The sequence below is a fragment of the Puntigrus tetrazona genome, chromosome 14, assembly GCF_018831695.1.
Source record: "Puntigrus tetrazona isolate hp1 chromosome 14, ASM1883169v1, whole genome shotgun sequence".
NCBI lineage: Eukaryota > Metazoa > Chordata > Actinopteri > Cypriniformes > Cyprinidae > Puntigrus > Puntigrus tetrazona.
The window spans coordinates 9,211,414-9,234,997 of NC_056712.1; the positions used below are offsets into that span (position 1 = coordinate 9,211,414).

A 23,584-nucleotide genomic window follows, 5' to 3' on the forward strand; every position below is an offset into this window, starting at 1 on the left:
CATCAACAAAATAAATTAAACAGTCCATAACTATAATGGAAGCTAAACTTAAAACATAAAAAAAATTAAACCAGAAATTTGCCATTCAGAGCATGTTTGTTTAATACACAGTCACATGGAGCAGATTGTGACCAATGAGATTTCACTGTGAACGGAGCTATTAAGCACAATGTAATGAAAACAGAATGTCACTGATTAATAAGTGACCTTTAACATAACTTGTACACAGCAACTGTATCGAAACAAATCAGAGAGGCAAAACTGTGAATCAAATATTAAAAAGCATGCAGAAACGAATTACTCCCAATCAGAAAAGGTTTTGTTTTATTACTAACCAGATCTAAGCACTGAGATAAAGAAAAACACTTATACCGAGATAAATCAGTTTACAATTCACATTCCCAACAGGCGGATTAAATGAAAACGTCACGTAGCTGTGTTTAGATATGATTTAAAAGACTTTTAAGATCCCTTAAAGCTTTCAAGTGCATGAGGAGTTTACATCTGCTGTGATCTCAGCGAGGGGAGAGTTATTAATGATGCATCTTATCTCGTATTATTCTAGAGGTGAAGCAACGGTCAGGAACGGAAATTGCAAGATACAAAAAGAATTACACTCTCCATTATCTGTAAAGCTTTAGGAAGAAAACTGCATAGAGAATGAGAGAGATTATCATATGTACGCCCACAAGTCTTCTCATAAATTATCTGCACTATCGAAAAAACCCCTCAAAAAATATAAAAATAATTTAATCACACACACACACAAATGAGTAAAAGTCAGTAGAGCGAGTCGAATCTCCAAGCAAGCTCTGAATTCTCAACGTTGACCTCATTCACAGTAGTAGAATTACCGAAATCCTTCTCCCATCGCTTTTTCTCTCAATTCTCCTTTTGGTACACAAAACTCAACTTCACCGTTTGTTCTGTACCTGAGTTTGGCTTTTGGTTGTCCCTTTGTATTCACGGTCTGGCCGAGCGTTCCTGATCCATAAAGGTGAAAAACAGACACACGGCGGTGGTGATGAGGGTGTGCATGGCCTCGTACAAGAGTTTCGGAGAAAAAACGCTCCAAATGAAAAGGTGGTATCGGAGACTAGTGACCAGAACCACGTAAAACACGGCTGGGATGGACCGCAGGAGAGCGAAGCAGTAGCTGCCATGACCAAGACCCATTACAGCCCTGAAAGAGAGAGAAGAAGACCAGAATAAAGATGTGCTGTATGATGTGTGTCATTATATAAGACTATAGTCATAAAACCATCAGGTTTCATTGACTGTGGTTCATTCCTCAGTTAATGCTAATGGAAAAGCTATTACTTCCTTTACTAACGTTTGATTATGTGTTATGTTTCACGACAAATGTCTATGGTACATTCATTAAGACAAATGCCACCTGCCATGGTCTGATGGGGCAGCCATCAGCTGGTCTAGACGCAATTATTGGACATACTAAAAGATAATGGGACATTAATGAATTTGAATAGACTGGATCAGGCTAGCCTAGACTGTGTTAGACTGGACTAGATGGGAAGGACTGGAATGGACAGGCAGAGCTGGATCTGTGTGGATTTCCAAGAAATTACTGAAATATGCTGCACTTAACTGAAGGGGAGTTTATGCTAGACTGGACTAAACTACTTTAAACTGAACTGGACTAGACTTGACTTGAATGGCCAGGACCGTACTAGTATAGACAAGATTGGATGCCCTTAATCTATAAACTAGACTGAATCTAACAGATTAGACAAGATTTCATTAGAATTAACTCAGTTAGACTGGACTAGAAGGGATTGAACTGGACTAAAAACAAGAAGACTAGACTATCATGAACTGAAGTTTGCTATGCTAGATTAAATGACCTCTAGCACTGTGTTGCACTGTATTGGACTGAGCTGATAACACACCTCAACCTATAAATTGGAGTTGATAACAGACTGGACTGGATTAGACAATTTTGGACTGAAATGTATTGGACTGCGAATGACTGGACTAGAAAGGGCAAGACTGAACTTGAATGGAGGTGAAGTGGGTTAGATTAAAAGGCCTCAAACTATAACTAAACTGACTTCATTGCAGTGAACTGAACTGTAGATGGTTTTACTGGACCAGACTGACCTATATTGCACTGAATTACCCGAATTGGGTTAGGCTAGATTAGATGGCCTCAACCTGTAATCTAGACTTTAGTTGATGATAGACATGTTTAGACCACTTTGGATTGAATTGGATTGGACTAGAATTGACTAAAGTATCTTAGGCTAGATTAGGTGGTCTCAATCTATAAACTGAACCGGACAGAAGTGTATTATACTGGACTAGATTAACAGGGCTAGACAACACTGAACTGGATTAGACTGGACTAGAATGGGCAGGAATGAAAGAAATATAATAGTATGAACAAAAGTGGGTTAGGCTAGATAATGTGGACTTAATATATAAACAAGCCTAGAACTGACGACAGGCTGGATTTATTCAGATTACACTGGATTTAAATAGATTGGACTTGACTAGAATGAGTTTAGGTGGGTTAATCAATTTAACTAGTTTAAATGCCCTTATTCTACAAACTAGACTGAACTGGAGTTGATTTTATTGGACTAGACTGACAGGGCTGACAGGACTGTACTGAACTGAATTAGACTGGAATACAATGGACTGTACTGGACTATAATGGGCAGGCATGAACTATTATGGACCAAAGTGGATTAGGCTAGATTAGATGGCCAAAACCTATGAACTGGGCTGAAACTGATGATGGACTGGTTTGAGTAGGATTGATGGATTTGGACTGAAACGGATCGGACTGGATTAGAATAAACTGAAGTGGGTTAGGATAGACTAATCTATAAATGGACTGGACTGCATTTCTCTGAATTGAAGTGGAACTAATTTTACCGGACTATATTAACTGGTAAAGACTATATTAGATGAAATGGTCTCAACCATTTAACTGGACTATAGTTGATGACAGACTGGATTAGTTTAAACTATGTTGGACTGAAATTAATTAGACTGGACTATAATAGACTGAAGCAGGCTATTCTAGATTAAATGTCCTCAATCTATTAACTGGACTGGACTAAATTTCACTAAACTAAACTTGATCTTGATTATACTGGACTAATTTGATTAAGATAGACTATATTTAGCTAAATTATGGTTGGGCTAGATTAGATGGTCTTAAACTTTCAACTGGACTGATTTACACTACTTTGGACTGAACTGGTTCAAACTGGGCAGGACTGGACTAGATGGCCCCAACTTATAATAAAACAGCATTGTGTCATTTGAACTCGTTTTGAACAAATACTCAAGTGTTTCAGCCTGAAGAACAAGTGTTACTCATATGATAGACACCAGAATCTGGTTCCTGGATTGCAGGCTGTTGTATCAGAAATCTTTTCTCTAGCCCCGGGCGAATCAATGTGCGAGCAGGCCGGTCAGCCTTTGACTCGCACTGTGAGAGTTTGGCTTCTCCAAGGAGCGCATGCCCTCATTCCTCGTTCACATGAATTTGGATGTAGGGCAGGTTCTACAGCACCAAACAGAAAAATCTCCATGATCTGTGGACATGAGTCAAAGACATTGCGGCACCAGCCTTGCATTAAAAAAAATGAAAATTTATTGTTGTGGCGACATAAATATTGATAGCCCAATTCCCCAAAGTGGTAAACGCAGTGCTTTCTGTCAATACTGATATGACAAGTGAAACATTAGGAGAAAATAATCAAGCATGCAGCTCCCATCTTTCACGAACAGCGAGCTGGATTGAGCCGGCTGAAGATGCTCCCTGGATGAGCGTGATGGCCTGGCGTGTTTTGTTGTGAGTTTAAACTCATTCATTCTTCCACCCAAAGGGACTGCCGCAGTCTGGCCTATAAAACCCCTCTCACAGGGAGAGAGAGAGACTCATTCTGGGAGATTTCCTCTCCGGCGTAATTACACTCACAGATTTTATGTGACAGTGAAAGAGAACTAGACAAGGATAAGTGAGATAGCGGTGCAGGGTTCAACCTGGAAACTAATCAGTGAATTTAAATTACATTACGAGACGAACAAGCAAAAGCCGAAGACTGACAGGAGAAATCACTACCGAAACACATTTAAAGGGACAGTAATTTACTCACCCTCATTTGGTGCCAAACCTGAAACATATGGACTACTTTTACAGTAGTTTAATTGTGGTGTTCTTTTGTGCTTTGGAGGAGAAAGAAAGTAATGCGAGGTTTGGAATGACATGAGAACGAATAAATGATGACAGTTTTCATTTCTGGGGTGAAATGTCCCTTTAAATTTGATTGTTTTTGCTGTTGTAACACGCACAAATCTTGAGCAATCTTGGTTAGTTTCTACTACTTCTGCAAGTTTTACAAAATACGAATGTGACAGAAAGGACAATATAGTTTACTAAGAGCAGACAGGCTGAAAACACGATGCTCTCTGCTCTGTTGGACACACTATCAATCAATGCATGGCAACTACAGCAAGCCACATTTAATAGGGAATCAACCGAGGAACAACATATTGTTTAGTCCAGTTTTAACTGCTCCATCATTTTGACTGACAGGTTGCTTGTCTAAACAGACCGGCTGATTTCCAGACCTGCGGAGCTGCTCGTACTCGCAGTGAATCTTCTGTAAACTGTACAGCCACATCACAGTCCCCTCTGCCGATTCCCGACAGCACTGCCTAAAATCATTTTCCCGCGTCTGTCACAAATATCTCTGCGAACAGAACCGCGGCCCTTCTCCGCCTCACGAGGAGTTTGCCGGGGGATGAAGGCATTTGCAATTCAAATCCACACCTCAGACACTCGGGTAGTAGATTGTTTGCAGGATTCAATATCCCTGAACACAAAGCACCTGTTGCCTCGGAGGAAATGAAATATCTCCTAACAAGCCTCTGTATTTCCCTCTCTCAAATGGATTGTGTAAATGCTCGGCTCAGATGGGGGACGGGTCAGCCGGGCCTGCTGGGATTCCAGAAAGCAGAATATTGATCAAAGAGCATTTCCTGGATTTCTTGTGCGTGTGTGCTGTAGTGACACTGCTGACTGAGCATGCTGAATTATATATGTCAGACAGAACGTCTCACCACTTAAGACGGTCATTTATCAGGCGCTGGTCGGACAGCACTTTAGGGGAAATCTTCGAGCCTCACAGGGACAGACTTTGTAATGAGATAAATAAAGAGTGGGTGGTTCACACGGGCAGAGTTTGATACTCTGCATTTACGTGGGATTACGGGATATGTAGAGTGCATCTACCAGGGTCATGCGAACTGCAAATGCCTTTTAAAGTCCTGAATTTGAATTGAGGAAGTAAAATGGGATGCAAAAGTTGGAATGTGAATGGAAGTTAAATGAATTTAACTTATTTTCAACTGGAAAAGACTGAATAGCTTTGAGGTTTGACAGTTTAGAGCTCTTACAGATGGAATGATTGAGCCAAACATAGATTAATTAACCTACAGTATGTGCTTTATCAGAATCCATGTTCAATTTATTTATTTAATTCCTATTCTTGTCATTCCAAATAAAATGTCAACTTCTATTGCAGCTTATATTCTACCAATTTGTAGAGGTTTTTTTTTTCCTTGAATGTTGCCCAATCCTGACATCACTGACACAAATGCAGCTGTTTATATTGATTTGAGGATCCAAAGAGTGCAATTCAAACACTCCCAAACCATTCAAACAGTCCACTGGTGCGGGATGCTGCTCAAACAACGGCCATCTATCCCACAAACATCCTGTTTCTATCTTTTCTCTAAAATGACACAGTGACGTTCTCACAAAAACAGAGGTTAAACTCTTCATCTGAAAGACTAGAAATCTAAGAACCACTTAAAATCGATTTTATAATGTTAGAAACATAATCGTTTTTTCTATTATTCATACTTCAATCAGTCATTCCTCCAATAATTCAAAATTCAATAATTAGTAGTATTTTTATAATAATAATAATAATAATAGCAATTAAATAACAACTGTCATCATAACTGGAATAGCATACCAGTAAAGGGAGTTTTTATGCACACTTCTATGGATGGCATAATTTAATCTTCTCAAAAATGCAAACAATGTATCATTCTCAGGCATACCTGAAAAAGTGTCATTACAACTGCAAAGTGAAAAAAGGTGGTGCAATACTAAAGTGCTGGTGTAAAAGCAAATAAATAATGCATGCATCCTGTGTTTTATGATAATCAGATATGGATTTCATCACGACTGCACCAGTCTAAGCACTAGAATTATTTAAAATCATGAATATTAAAATTTCATTTACACATGATGAAAACAACAACTCCCAAACCCCACCTAAGACTGTCGTGCCTTTAAAACATTTTTACAGTACGTGAATGCCCTCTGTGTTTGCATACTAAATGAGAAGCAACTCTAATAAAATCCAGAGGCGTGATTTAAAGATGGGATCCTTCTGAAGGATCTGCAGCAGCTACGTAAAGGCTGCACACACACTGCAGCTAAATTTGGCCGTCAGTTCACCTTTTAGTGCTTAATCCTGTTCTGCACACATAGTTCAGTCATTTACGTGAGTCTACAACCGAAGAATGTATAATATTAATAAGGTAGTGAGAACAGCATTTACAGAAATTATATTTAATGTGAACAGAACCGGACCGAACAACTAGTTGATAATATTGTATTTAAAAGAATATAAGAGATGAATATTTTCTGCAAGAAATAAGAAAATCACAAAATAAGTTTAGGCTTTGACCTCAAATAGCATTGCCAGACCTCAACAACAAATAGGAACAGGTCTATAATGAACCCAAAAACAAATGGTTTGTCTTAGAAATAAGCCACATAACTCCATAAACTGGACTGATTTTTGACATGAGCCCTAACTGCAGGCCCAAAGATGCTTAGTAAGTGTCGCTTATAATAAGTGGAAAAATAAGTAGTTATTCCTGAAAACTTCACAGTGTATAAATGGCCTTAATCAAAACCAGCAGATTTGACAGATCTTAAAGGGGTCACATAACACCAATTTCCCACAAGCTGATGATTTTTTAGGGTCTGTAATGCAGTTTGTTTTAAAGTAGTCTAAAGTAGTTTAAATGAAAAAAAAAACCTTTTACCCTCTCAAAAACAGCTCTTTTCAAAACAATCTGTTCTGTGTACTTCCCCTTTAAATCTTTACGAGGTCTGCTGACCCCGCCCTTCTTTTCCAAGGCCCTCTCAGAGGATGTTTATTTAGCCGTATTCAGCCCTACACTTTACACTTTATAGTGAAACTTGCAAATTAAAACAGAACATTTTGAGAAAGGAAAAAAACACTAAATAAAAAATCACTGGGTGGATTTTTATCGTTGTCTGCGCACACTGCCAACACACATTTCAGCTCAAACTAAAAAAGTAAAAGTGCATCTAGCATTATACGACCCCTTTAAATTCTTCATCTGTTCAATAATAACAGTATCTACAGTACCTGTTGTGTATTATCTCATCATGACTGGATGGAAAAACTTTTTGAACACCTCGGTGTGCGTGTGGGTGGTCTTACGCGTCTGATGTCAGAACGTTTTTGCGAAGTGCGTAGGAAGTCTTGAGGGCTGAACGTTACAGTATGTTTTGATGGCAGATTGAACTCTTTTAGCTCAGAAGACCGTGAAAAATGTCATTCCTCCTGGAATGACCTCTTAAAGAATAAATTCAGTGTGTAAAAATCGAGAGTCCAGTACAATCTGTGTGTGTGTGTGTGTGTGTGTATCTTGGGTGAAGTCTGATTGTCTCGGCATGATTTCCATTATTCATTGTTCTGTGAGTGGCTCTAATTGTACCATCATTACCAGCTCGAGCTCTAATAACTGCCCCCGATTCCTCATTCGCTCTGACAGATCACTTCAAGCGCCATTAAAACAATTATCTTAAGAAGACTAGCACTGATTAATATTCCCATAATGCTCTGTAATTACGCATCACTGATATGTGGATGTGGCCTGAATCTTTGAAAACAGTCTTTTTTTTTGTCTGTCTTTTATTTTAAAGTGATACAAATGTTGAGATATTTTAGGAAAAATTCTGCACAAATTTCTGAGGCTAAGAAAAATGAAAGAAGGGGTTTGCTATAAGAAGAAAAGATTGCAGACGTCCCTATTACAGTGAACTACAGAAGCGCTGTTATTGCCCTATAACTCATAAGTAATTTTAAGGTTTTTCACTGCACTGCAGTATTTTTAATAAAAAAGCGTCACATCGGAAGATTGTTGCAGCATTCTTGCATAAAACTCTATTTAATGAGGGCCATCGTTGAATAAAACACAATGTTCTTTGACTAAAACATTGTAGAACGACTCTAAGAATAGAAAATTTTCCCATAGCTACGAAAAAATATAGTTTAAATATTTTAGTTATATATATATATATATATATATATATATATATATATATATATAGTTATATAAAATATTAATATAGTTAAATATATTTTAGTATAATTGGGATCATTTTTATTCATATTTTTATTTTATTTTTTTTTTAATTTTTCATTTTCATTTTATGCGATTTTCAGAAGTTTTGTTATTTATTTTAAATGTCTATTACATATTTTAAATTCGGTTTTGGCTAAATTAAACAATGAAAATGAGAAATAAATTCAATATAAATATAAAATACATTTTTTTCTTAAATATTGTATTTCAGTTCAGCTTTATTCTTTAATTGTGTTAGTCGCCGTTAACAATAATAACCCTGTAACAGGCATGAATTATATATGATGAAACTCCAATCAGAATTTAGAGTCAAAACTATTAGTTTACATACATATACAGTACATATAGGAGCCTTAAAGGTATAGTGTTTAATTCTAAGGGTCAGTGACGAGTCTAACAATGGAAACAGTAAGAAAAATTTGTGTAGGACTCATGAAAACATTATAAGTTGATATGATAAATATTATAAGTTGATGTGATAAATGTAGCGTCACTCACTGAAACTACCGCAGAAGGTAAAAGTGAGGCACCTGTAGTCACCAGTGCATGAGGATTTTAATAAACACTCCAGATTAAAATAAAGGTTGTTATTTTAGGACTAGCTTTTGCTGGGAGTTCAAATGAACACATTTAGAAATCATCTTCTCAAGAGCTCAAAAGACCTGTTTGTAAGTAGACCACGTTCAAGATGATTACTGTGTTTGTAAGGCAGCATTCAGCTCCAAACACTTAAGGTACAGGCTCCATTCAGACCGTTCTCCGGCGCTTTCTGCAGTGGTACTGTTTCTGTAGCTCAGGCAAAGTACTAACCTTGACACTAGCAATGCCGAGGTCACGGCTTTTGATTCCTAAATAAAACACACGGACGCATCTACTAAACAACACATAATACACTGCAGTTCAGGCATATTTATAATGTTTGTAAGTCTGTAAGTAATTGAGTCTGTAATGCTCACCAGGAGTGCATTTATTTGATCAAAAATACAGATCTATTCTGAAATATTTTTACAATTTCAACTAAATTCAAATTGAAAACGATTTTCTTTGTGAATATATTATAAATATTTTTGTTATATCACGCAAATCACAGTGCTTCCCAACCTTTTCTCTGGCTAATTTTTACAGTTTTGATATTTGATACACCACTAAGCATATATATGTTTTGCGTTATATGTATATTGCAATATATGGCAAAATGTGCTTGAAGAAAAATAATTATAAATTTTTTAAATCTATACATACATACACACACACACACACACACACACATACATACATACATATATATATATATATATATATATATATATATATATATATATATATATATATATATATTTTATTTTATTTTTATTTTTTCAAGCACATTTTACCAATCCCAAACCACACCAATCTTAATAACCACTACTGATTTTGTATTTATAGTTATTCTATAAGACATTTATGCATTAGTTCATGAAGGCTGGAAGTGAAAAACTCCTTATATTCAGGTGTGCAGAATTATTAGGCGTGTTTTCTTTTACTGATAAAAAAAAGATGTTTAATTATGCAAGCAGTGTATATAAGATTAGACACTTGCACTTAATTTCTGAAAATCACACTCAACTGGAGTTAACTAGGCTTTGTGGACCGAGTAAAAAAATCAATTTGCAGGTTTATTGTAGCTATATGGGTACTCAGTCTTATTTTATAATACATTTGGTTAAATATCACAATATAAAACATGAAAAGTGAAGTGGTTTCATGAAACATGAAGTGTATTGGTTAAAACTAGACAGCAAAAGACTCTTCTCTGCTTTTTAAACTTGCAAAAACATTAATTTTACAACAAAATGCTGCTCTTATTCAAACATTAGTGCTTTATTTGCTATTATTTTGCGAAAAACTAGTCTTTTACTATACGCCACAGCACTTCATTCAGAACGGAGGAGTGATGAAGTTTGATTGACAATTTGAGGATCAGATGGTTTAGTCACAAGCTTTTTTTGAATTCTCTTCATTGGTTAAATATTTTTTAAATCCTAAAACAGACATAACGATGACCAATAGCGCTGATTCACAATGATGATATGACATGGAAGTTTTAGATCATTTTCAATGGCACATCCGACAACCTGTGGCTGGAGAAAACTGCTCTATCAGAATACTATGAGATCATATATCTCCAGTCCCACAGCATGGTCTTGTGTGTGTGTGTGTGTGTGTGTGTGTGTGTGTGTGTTACCTGTCTCTCTGTGAGCTGAGGAAGCACAGCAGATGACAGGCCCAGAGCAGCGGTCCCGCGTAGGTGCTCAGAGCCGTCAGGAAAATGGCAGGTGCTTCCACATAACTCTCCAGACCCACAAAACCCACGGAGATGTCCACCGTCCCGATGTTATTAGAGTTTCCCTGAAGAGACCGGAAAGCATCAACACAACATAGGTTAACGCGCCGTTTCACATTTCATGAAGACCCAAAAAGAGAATGCGTCAAGGCTGTCTGGAATTACACGAGAGCGAGGGGAAATGATATTTTTGAGTTAACTCCTTTAATAATTTGTGCTAGGGGCTTTGAAAAGCCCTTAGCTGTAAATATATGCTAAATTCTTGATGAAAAGATAAAAAATATTAAATGAAATATTAAATTAAAATAAATAAATGTGGAAGCACATGTCCATAAAAATGACATTTCAATATAATACAGTGCGATTATAAAATCATAGGCAGAGATGTAAATATTAGTATTGTACATTATAATTATTAAATACTCTTTTTGGTCACACTTTACATTAGTTGGCCTTAACTACTATGTACTTACACCAAAAAAATAAGAACCATGAAAAGTAGTCTTATATACAGTATAAATAATTAAAATTAAATTAAATTAAAAATATTAATTCAAAAAGTAGTGTTCATGTGATTCGTCTGTTAAACATCCAACATCAGGACATCAGTAATAATTAATAACACATTATTATCATCATTAGCAATACCAATCCCTATAGCATATACACGAATCCCTATAATAAATCATTTTCAACACCTACTAAAAATAAATTTTCAAAAAACTTCAATGCAATTTGACCAACATTAACCATCAACATATAAATTAGTCATAAGTGTCTATATTAATATTAAAGATGTCAGGCGCAGGGTTGAGCTGACAGAGGAAGTTTGGAAATGGCTGATATAAACAGTAGTGAAGTGATGCAGCAGAGGCTTGAGGCGTCCTGCAGTTATTCAGGTGAGGTGAGAGCAGCGCCGTGTTTCTAGTCTCCGCTGACAGACTCCAGTCTGAGGGTCCCTCGGCTGATGGACGGATGAGGAAGAGGGGAAACAAACGAACAGATCCTGCTCTTTCCTGTCAGCGGCTCACAGGAGGCTGTGTCTGTCAGAACGGGCAGAAAATCCTCCTCCTCAATCTCTCTCCTCTCGCCTCTCTCACTCCCCATTACTTCATGCTAGTTTGCAGTGTCAGGGTGGGCGGGAAAAAGGGCCTGGCCTGACAAAATGAGCTAAATCAATGTGACAATTTACAATTAACAATCACCTCCACCCTGCTTAACGACTAGAGAGAGGGAAAAATATATCCGTCTTTTGACAGTTCAGTTGCATTGACCCTGACTGTCCCTCGATGATGATGTCATTGTCAAGCCCATAATTCCATGCTCGGGTGCTTTAAATGATAATTGGCCAGTAAAGCATCATTTATGACCCTCACTTACACACACACACACACACATCTCAACTCAGCTCTGATTTGATTTACTCTCAACTTCTCACTATAAAACTCATTCTTTTGACCAGGTGTATAAACCGTCCATCCATCTGTCATCAGCTAGGTTTTGTGACTTTTATGCCACGTCTGTCAGTTTTGAGGTTATATATACTAAAGGTCAAAATGTTGACATTTTTAAAATTACAGCAACAGTACATTTCTGAAATATTACAATTTAAAATAAATAATTGTTGATATCTTAAGTTTAATTTCGCCTTGTGATGTCTTAATACTTCTTCATGTAAATTGTGATACACTGTTATTCGTCATATACTCTTTTCTCGGCTGTAACAGCTGGCTAGAAAATGTGTTTTTAAAAATGTCTCCAGCAGCAGCAGCTGATGATTTTATGGTTGAACTGATGAAATACGCAAAGAAAAGGCCTGCGCATTTTGCTGAGTCAAGATTCAATAATGAAATCTGAAATGAATGGAATTGTGCTGTCGTCATTGTTTACAAGACTATATGGCCTTTTTTACACTCATTTTTGTTTGTTTTATTTCACAAATATACATATATATATATATATATATATATATATATATATATATATATAAAGATATTATTAGTATATATATATTTTATATATATATATATATATATATATATATATTATTTTAATTAATGAAAATTATTTTTAATTGTTTTATTCAAAATAGTAGCACTGCAACAGAAAGTCAAGAGAACTAACTATAACTAGAAGAACTAACTATACGGCATTCTCCATTAAGTCTCAATGGTGATCTTACAACAACGATAATGCAAACATACCAAGCTTCATCTCCAAATTAGTTACAATAAGCCTCCAAAGTAAATCATTCAGAAATCCAATGTGAAAACTGTTTCAGCTCTTGATGTAATCAAACTTGTGTTTAGGCCGAGCGATCGAGCTCAATGTGTGAAAAAACCCAGAGAACAACGAAAGTGCAATTAATAAATCGATACGCATATTGGAGAAAACCGGACCAGTATTGTCTTCACTAAACGAAGACATCCTTAAAGATGTTCTCTCATCATTACCTGAAAGTAGAAGAAAGCCTGGCCGAACCAGTAGTGCATGATGGTAGTCTGGGCGGCATCGTAGTGCAGCTTCTTCCAGATGAACTGAGCCATGACGGTCTGGATGAGCAGACAGCAGGCCAGCGTGGGCAAATTATGAGCTCTGAACAGCAGAGCCACCAATAACACCACCCCGCTGTACACCTCCCATAATCCTCTGCTCTTCAGACGCACGCTGTCCACCCCCGACGACATCACCTGCGAGCGCAACAGGTCCTTCACGCCGGTGAACAAGATGCCGAGGACGAAAACGTAGACGAATCGCGCCTCGACGGTTCCTCTGAAAGAGAACGTGAGAAAAACAGAAGGAAAGATTCTTGTTTAGGCTCATCAAAGATGCTCGCATTTTCACCCGCTCTCTTTCTTACACACGGAAGAATCAATATCGACTTGCAAGCAGCCTTTTGTTTGATAGCTCGCCTTCGTCGCTTTTGAAGTCTGGAGAGAATCGATAACAGCGAGGTTCGGTGCTTCGCAGCGGGGAGCAGAAGTTACTTATTATAGCCCACAGGGGGTCAGTGGGGTCGCCTGGAGGAAATCAGCAGAAACTGCCTAAAAGACCACCTACTCGCTTTTGACAATGTAGTAAACGCAGCAAAACTGCCAGGACAATATCAGGTCAACATCAGATGCAGAGATTATACAGTACGCAAAATACCTCGAATAAATGCTTCTACTGTCAGGACAAAGCACGCTGAAGCCATTTAATGGGACAATATACAGTACCATGTGCTAAACTAGATCTCATCATGATGTTGGCATTACAGTATATGTTATGATTTAATCAGAGCAGTATTTCCAGGTCAAGAACATAGGTTTTGAAGTGCCCCGTAATGGATTTAGTGTAATCTCTCAAAAGAAAGAGTTGACTCCGGAGCACTGAAATGAATCGTTTTAAAACGAAATCCCAAGGAACATGAAATATTCGTTTTAAAAATGACTCGTTTCAATGATTCATAGTCAACTCTTTCTTTCCATTTCAATAACTCTTTTCACGTTGGTCTGAGTGAAAATGCTAATTCATTCTCTGCCACTAGATGCTGCTTTCGGAGGGGTAAAAATAGCGCTTTACCCGGTAACACGAAACACAGCTTTATCAGGCGTTAAAGGCATGAGGAAATGAAAACGACACCAATCATCTCACAAGTACGGTTAAAATAAATGTATATTATTAAACAAAGAAATTTTTTTCCTTGCATGCATGTCAGCCTGTTCTTAGGGATTCTTAGGAAGCAAAAGATTAACCTTTTATTACCCATGATAGGGGCATTTTAACATTATGATGCCGTTCACATGAGTACTTTTTAATTTCTGTATTATATCTTAGTTCAATCACGTTTTTTTTTAATATTTTGTACTTCTATTGGATTTTATGGTATTGAATTATATGTATGCAGAGAAACTTGCGATATTCTCTATTCTCTATCATATTGGCAGATATGACACACTATTCAGTGCATATTTGTGTTTGCGCTCAAAACATTTCTGTTTACATCGTGTTTTTGCAGCATTGAGCAGTGTAGCCAATCACAGACATATCTGTTGATTTCATTCAACGTAACTGCCAATCGGAGGCGTTTAGTTAGAATCAACAGTCTTTGTCCATGCAAGCTCACAAATCCTCTCATTATATCAAAAAATTATGAGATGAACTGAGAAGAGATTGCTCTCTTTGTGTTCTAGGCAATAATGTATTTACAAATTGTATAAAACCTTTTTTTTCTGGGAACACACACACGGCAAAGTTTCCGGAATGACATCTGCGTATTTATGTGGGGTTTACACTTGAAAGAGCAACGGACAGGACAAAAATATAATCGACATGAAAATGTATGCGCACCGAGGCTAGAGCACATTCACTAATTTCTGAAGCACCCTCAGTATTTAATTCTGGAACCGAGCCTGAATAAAACTGTGTTTGAGCAGTTTTCATTATCAGTAGCTCATATTTAGGCGATCACACTGACTGTTATGCTTCAAAAAAAAAAAAGAAAAAAAAAGGGGAGGATATTAGTTATCGCAAATCATTAATCCTTAATGCATGCCGGCTGCATCTGTTACTTCTTGCATCTTTTCATTTCATTTCATAAGTGGATTGTTTGGTTTCATTTAGTCTAAATCTCCGGTATCAACATTATTTACCCGTTTGCATGTATGGAATAGTTATGAACCACTAACTACCCGTTAACCAATCCACAGCCATAATTCTAAACTAGTTGTGCGGTACCAAATGTTCCCACTGGAGGAAATGATTTCCGTTCCATCATTTTTGATGTCATTGTCATGTTTTCAAAAGGTGTTCTAAACAACTTATGTCTGTCAATCGATTGCAACATCGAAGAACTTTTTGGTTAACTTAATTTACTATCCTTGAAAAACATAATACAAAAATCTGAAACTGTATTTCAAGACCATTGTTAGCTGTGATTGATGTAATTTGTAAGGGCTCAGCCATGCACATATTACTTGCACTTTTATATATAATAATGACATTTTCATTAATTTAATAATAAACAGCGGTATTTAGCTACATTATATATATATATATATATATATATATATATATATATATATATATATATATATATATATATATATATATATATATATATACACACCTAAACACTATTTTTATTAAATTAATGTCAATTTCATTACTGTAAATGTTAATTCAGTAATGTGTGATATTGGTTGCGTTTATTGTTACTATATGATCAACTTTGATGCTGTCATCATTATCATAGTTAACTTTTTTCTTTAAAAAAAAAAAAAATATAATAGCAAATAATACAATTTCAAAAAATGTGCAGTATAGGGTGACAAAACTACAATATAAATGGCTGTTTCAAATTGTCATATTGTACAAATGATCATTTCAATAGATATCAATTTAAGAATTTGTTCCCACAACTTATTAACTGATTATTCATTCTCTCTTTTAGTTAAGTCACGCCCATGATTAAACTAAATTATTCAATGTTTTATTTAATTCATGGCCACATTATTTTTTTTTGGTTGCATTAAAAAGTCCGAATCATTTTAGCGAACTGGTTTATTGTAATGATTCACAGATCAAATCAAACTTCATCTCTGCACAAAAGTCTAGAATTATTTGTTAAACGTTTTTAATTCTATATCTGTTTTTTTTGTGTACATTTATCTTTTCATGTGTAACGCTGTCACTCTAATCAAAATCCATTAATTTGAAACCCTTGTTCTTAAGCTAAAAATACTCCTCTGATTAAATGATATTATGCAATCCAATTATGACGATCTTATCTAGTTCATCATACAGTGCACTGCCCCCTTGAACAGCTTCAATGCACTTTGCTTGTCTAGTGCACTTTTTCCAAAGGGCAGCGTGACTGTATGTACTTTAACTATGTTAAATCAGGAGTCGCTTGTAGCTGGAGACTCTACAGTTTCACACAACACTGGATCAGTCACATTAAATGTGATTAGAGCAAAACAGGCGGGGGATTTCAGCAATTTCCCTGGAGAAGAAGGAAAATCTCATCATTTTTATTGCCGCTGTTTCTCTGTTCCTCTTCACTGTAAATAAGCTCCATCAGAGAGCAAACTACATCTGCACAAAACACTTTAATCCAGCACGCGTTACCATGCCAACCAGAACTTGGCAACGGCACGTTGTTCCCAGGCATGGACGCATATGCCGAGAGAGTGACGCAGCAGGAAAAGTGACGGCAGGAGAAAATCATCAGAAGCGCACACACACGCACACACACACGCACGCACGCACACACACACACACACACGCACACACACACGAATACAGACGCTTTATTCGCTTTAACATGCACAAATGTGCAACAATTAGATTTGTGTTTCATTACAATAAAGCCACCTGCAAAGCTAAAGCTTAGGTCAATAAACTGTGAATTCTATTTTAAGGTTAAAAAGGAGTGTTTCACATGAAAAATAAAAATACTGTAATCATTTACTCTCTTGATATGTCATGTCTTTTTTTGTATTAATTATAAATTCATTCAGTAGGCCAAGCTATTTGTTTAATCAAATTGTTTGTTTATATTGTCGTTCATTAGATTTTTTTTCTTTTATTTTGTATTTCAACAAGTCTTTCATTTTTTCCAATTATTTGATCTTTCTTTTCTTTTCTTTTTTTTTTTGGCTTTGTTTTGGTATTTTCTTCCTTTGATCTTTTCTCCTCATGTGTTCACACAGTTTTGGAGTTTATTTATTTATTCAAAATATTTATCCTTTTCCGTGTGTTTTTTTCTTTTAGTTCGTTCTGTTTATTGATCTTTCTTTCTGTTTGTTCATTTGTAAATTCCTGCAACTGTTCAGTACTTTATTTATTAATTCAGCCTAAATATTTGTTCGTTTTCATTTATTCTGTTTTATAGTATTATTTTTATTTATTCCCTTATTTGGTTAATAAAATAGTTCGTTTCACTACAAACATACAAAAGCTGTCCCGGGGGCCTGTACTTTTTCAAAAGAAGCATGTTTGTCCCTAAAGTGTACATATTTGAACCTAATAGAGACAAAAGTGTGACTTCCTGTCTTATAATAATGCTGCTCACCAAAAGAATAAGTTAAATACATTTATGAACTCATAAATCATATTTCTAAAAGATTGGACATTGTTTGCTTACGCTCATTACATAAAACACATATATTTTTTTCTGTACAACACAAAATTAGACTCTGTTTATGTAATATGTTTGCACTGCTCTTTTCCAATCTCTCTGAAGACATACAATACGTGGAAAAGAGCAGAATGAATAATTTTTCAACATTTTAGTTCAACAAAAGAGAGAAAGTCACACCGGGTTTGAAATTACACGAGGGACAGCAACAAAGTGCCAAGCAGTTTTAAAAAGCAATTGTGAACTAAAACGTAAGAAACGAGAGCTAAAAGCTAAACGCATTAGCATGTCTTTGCCTGGAGAAAGAAAGCAGATGTTCCATTATGCTTTATTTATCTACAGAAACTCAATCAGAGCGTGAGAAAGAAAGAATGAGAGCGATTGAAAACGCGAGTGTTCATTCACGTTTGGTGTTATTTATACCGTACCGTCACCCAGAGAGAAGAATGACCATAAAAATAAAAATGCCTACACCTCAACAGCAGAAAAGTGTTTTGCAATACAATTTGAGCACAATAAATACACTGCAATAAAGAGTGACCAATCAATCAATAAGTAAATAAACAAAAATAAAATTGAATGATCAAACAAACTAATGAACAACAAAAAAAAAAAAAAAAAAAAGAAGACTGATAACCAATCAGGCGTTCCTCGCAGACCCCGCCCTTTCAGTGAGAGCCAATCAAATGGCCCATTCAGTAACAGGGTGTTGTTAAAGCAGCTGGAATACAGTTTGAACACAATAAATACGCTGTACTTATTTTCTGATGTAAGTACATAGTAGTTAAGGCCACCTAATTTAACAATAACTAAACAAACAAAAAGACAATCAATCAAACAAACTAATGAACAGCAAGAAAAACGAATGAAAGGTCAAAATAATTAAGAAAGAAAGCAAGAAGAAAGAAAGAAGGAAGACTGAGCACCAATCAGGAGGTCTTTCTCGCAGAGCCCGCCCCTTCAGCGAGCTCTAACCAAATGGTGTTCTCCCAGACTCCGCCCCCTCAGACAAACCAGCTCCACTAAACCGCTGTGGATGAACGGGTTGCACACTTAAAGGACTCTGTATTTCTATAAAGTCCATATATAGACCTTTATGAAGCGTCACAGAATGAGTAAAAGTAACATCAGTGCACTTGAGTTCACTGGAGTCAGCAAAAGCTTCTCAATAATAAAATAAAAAAACAAAAGCCGCCCTGGAATCGTGTTTTACTACTAAACTCAGGTTCAACCTGACAGTGCGCCTTGAACAGTTTAGAAGCCGATAACCTGACCAATAAACTAAACCTTCCAGCAACAAATAACAGGGAAAGTGAAGACGCTGCATTAATCCGGACATATCTGATCCTCGACATTACAGCAAGCAAGGAAAGCAGCAGCGTATGCACTTTCACAGTGCTGCAACACGCATATTTAAATGAGGTCAATCTTCATTAGGCAAAACCATGCAAATGAGGCTAATTCTGCAACGTGCTGGATTCACAAGCATTATACACCTTGTAAACTGTGCCAAGTCCACTAAAAAAAACCTGTGCACCCTTGCTCTCAGAAACTGTGCAGGTCTTGCCAACCAGACTGAAGTTGGTCCGTTTTGCATTCATCTGCATATCGTTAATCTCTGAGTTCTGCCAGCGATTCACTCGGTCTGACGGCTTTCAGTCTGGCACCGAAGGTGTGTAAAACGCACTAAAATAACAATAATATCTGTGTGTGTGTGATACGTGTGAAAGAGAGGTGGTTTAGGTTGCCAGATATTGCGTCAGATTTAAAAATGTCCGCTCTAATAAAGGAAAACGTTGAGCAAGACCGTGGCCGGCGGTCTCCAGACAACAGACCCCACGCGCCGCCTTACATAAACTCAATAAATATGCTGAAGACACGAAATGTCTGTTTATTTATTCATTCACCCCGTCTTTCTGTTTTATTCAATTCCAGTGTTGCTGATCTGTTGTGCCCGCAGCCGTCCGTCTGCTTTTGGAGGAAATGAGAGAACTATATGACCTTTCACCTTAGAGCACAGCACTTCGACTTAAGAGTCAAGCAGGTTATCGTGATCAACATAAACACATGCAGAAGTCCTGCCGTTATTCCTTGGGTGTGCTAGATGGTTGTTAGGGTGTTGTGGGTGGGTTGCTAGGGTGTTGAATTCTGATGAATAAATAAATTAGGTTGAACAACTGCAGGAGTCCACAAGTGAATGGATAAACAAACAAACAAGAAAGAGAGCGGAAGTTAAAAATAATCACATACTTAAGTACTTAAATACTTACATTTAAGTACTATTAAGTAATATTAGGATTAATATAATTTTTTTAGGATTAGGATTGGGTTTTGTGCAAAAAAATGCAAAAACTAATAATGAATATACCGAATAAATGATAAATAGAAATAAAATAATATACATTCATAAAATGAAACCAATATAAATGCTGCTAGGGTGTTGGATTCTTATAAAGAATGAAAAGCGAATGAATGAATGAACAGAAAGAAGGAATGATCAAAAAAGCAAACTAACAAAAATTAATAAAAAATTAATAAAAAAATTAATAAAAAAAAAAAAACACACAAATCAAAACTGAAAATTCAGGATGTAATTGGCTGAAATCTAAAATGCTTTGTAATGATTATGTTTTACTTTTATTAAATAATATAATATTTGTTATAAGACTTTTCAACTGGTTACTAAAAATAACCACACTTTTACTGAAAGTAACAAACCCGGACAGAATTTAGGTTATATTAATCATTTTCAGCTTGTATTTTGGGCCGTTTTTCTCTTTGGCATTTTCGGACGATAATTTTAGCTGGCCGTAATTTTGGCGCAACCCTAATTAAACGATGATCTTGTCATTCAAGTTATTATGATAAATACAAACGTGCACAAAAGTTGTGATATTGCTGCTCGGGTTTTGCCGTATTCTTCACGGTAGTCGCAAAGTAGCCAAAACAGCCCATCTCCCTCTCCGTCCTCCTAACGATATTCCGGTTCATTGACACAGCTCAAGACCGTCCCCCTATGGGAATTACTTTACCGTCTGCCGGGCAAAAACTGCACATCTGATTGCTGAGGAAAGCACCCTCACGCCTCTCCTCAACAAGCCGCACGATTTGAAACATGGCTCGTATTCATAGAACAAACCATGCGAGACGGGCAACACGCCGCACTTGTTGTTTAATACATTTTTTATACAGGTAGTATCTCAAAGTGCTTCAGAAGAGAAATACGTGAGCGTGCGCGCGCACGGTAATACGTCTATTTCTTGATCTGAGGCAGAATTCATTTCCATCTCTATGTGGGATCCGCATGCATAAACACTCTCAGACGAGGTGTCAGCACAACACACACCCTGGATTAATCAGGATAAAAATACAGAGCTTTTTATGGGCCTCGTCCGGACGCAGGTGTGCCGGAGTGCTTTTAATTATTCTCTTCAGATGCGTTCGGATCTAAAAAGCAGAGAAAAAAGGGCAAATTCCACTTGAAAGTGAGCGTCGAGGACCGTGGCCTGCTCACTCGGGAGGGCAGTGCACTTGAGACGAGTGCTTTCTAGGGTGCGGGGCAGTACAGTCTCATAAATGGCCTTTGGACGATTTAATATGAATGTGACATTAGTAACCTAACAGGAAAAAAAAAAAAAAAACTTGCAGTATAAAATCATGTTTGGCTGATTAAACCTCGTTTATCCAAAATAAAGGTTTTTCTTTACATAATATATTTGTGTACACTTAATTATGTGTATATAAATGCAAACGCAGCATGTATATATTTAATGAAAATATGCTATGTTTAAATATAGTTATATGTAATATCGAACATAAGAAAATCAATTTTACATGTAAATACTTTCAAAATATATATTGTATGTGTGCATTTTAATATACACATAACAAATAAACAGTACAAACACACACATTATGTAAAGAAAAATTGTGTGCATCCTTTCCTGATAAAAAAATTACTTCAGATATTACCAAAAATGTGACAGCTACATGTTTTTGGGTTTTTTTAATACGTCAAACATGTGACAAAATAAACTTTGACATAACAGTTTATGGGCATCAATCACCTGAGTACAGGCCAGCTAAAAAAATAAAATAAAATTATATATATATATATATATATATATATATATATATATATATATATATATATATATATATATATATATATATATATGCATCTGTTTTCAAATCCACATGATTTGAATATCACAACATCGATATTTGTCAAAATAATAACATGCACAATATACTGTAGTATTTAGAAGAAGCTAGCAGGAGTCCAGCAAGTAAACACATTTCCTGGAAGACCCTGGAGAAACGGCAGCCCGAGCAGCTTCAACAAGCAGTCTGTCAGATACTGTAACATAACTAATACTTAAAGCAGGCAAGTAAACATTTGTTCTTCGCTTGCTAAAAACTAAATTCTCAGGGAACCCAGTGAAATACATCACAGCACACGCTAAACTGAACAAGAACCACCTCACCAGGTGAGTGAACATGGTTCAACATTTTAGTTTAAGAGAGAAACAGAAAGTTTACAGTGTTCAATTTCATATTAACTTGCTCTTTTGAGCTTTCCATTCGAATAAATGAACGTACCACCTGTTTACCACCTTGATAATCGAAAACGTTTTTGAGCAGCAAGACAGATGATTATATATTACATCTTAGAAAAGGCAGCTTTGCATCATAAATAAATGGCATTTTAAAAAAAACAGATGCTTTTAATAATATTTTTGCTCAAGTAACTTATATAACCATTCATGTAATCATTCCAAACCTTTGTCCATATATAAGCAAGTACAGAAAAAGTCCGTTAGTCACACGAGCTGCTGACCGTGAAGAAAAATGAAAAATTCATAAACCAGCAATCAACTGTCGAGTTACTATTTGGCCATGTATTTATTTCGGTGAATACATCTGCTCCGCCTGAAGAAAACATATTTGAATTTTTCCCTTTTGTTTTATATTTTTTTATTATTATTTACCGCACCGAGCGGCTACGCTTCAGCTCGTTCCTCTGGCTTGCGCGCATATCTGCGAAGAAGAAAACATTAAGCTTTAATGCTCAAAGCGCTCTGATTCCACCAGACCTGCAGCAGCACACAATATTTCCTCCGTCCCTTGAGAAGCGCTTCAGGAAATCGTGTTTTCCTCTCTGACGGTAAACGCAGACATCGTTGAAGTCTTCTGGCTGCGGAGAGTCTATATTCTGCATGTGAGATGCCTTTCAGACAAACAGGGTTTATGATGTTGGCTTGGGCTCACATCTCACACTGTCGCTGCTGAACTCAGACGCTCCGCACTTCATTTTCCACACTCCATTCAGACACTCCAAAACTTGCGTCTCGGCCAAAATTCCTGTTTATTTCTTCCGCGCTCGGCTTTCTGACAACAATCACCCCCTCCTCCGTAAACAGCTTTGAGCATAAACTCTGATTAAAAAAAAAAAAACATCTTGCTTGACATCTTTTCACTCCGTCTTTTGTGCGTTTGTGGTTTTTCCCTCCACTACGGTCGACCGCGTTTTGGTTTAATTCATATTTTCGATCAAAGGCTGCACGATATTGCAAAAAAAAAAAAAAAAAAAAAAAAAAACCGAACAACGGTGAGATCAAAATCAAGCTCGGATTTGCGGAGGTGCATTCTGGGATTGCCTGGTATGTAAAAGATGTGAT

The 23,584-nt window shown here is 36.5% G+C and overlaps 1 protein-coding gene across 1 annotated transcript in view; it reads right to left on the reverse strand.

Annotated features, from left to right (window-relative positions):
* Positions 1-373: 373 nt before the first annotated feature.
* LOC122357896 (GPI ethanolamine phosphate transferase 2-like) overlaps positions 374-23,584 on the reverse strand; it is a 111,919-nt gene continuing 88,708 nt past the window's right edge. The window contains 3 exon segments of the mRNA XM_043257549.1: positions 374-1,183; positions 10,682-10,845; positions 13,234-13,552. Coding sequence (XP_043113484.1) covers positions 964-1,183; positions 10,682-10,845; positions 13,234-13,552 — 703 coding nt within the window. The 3' untranslated portion in view covers positions 374-963.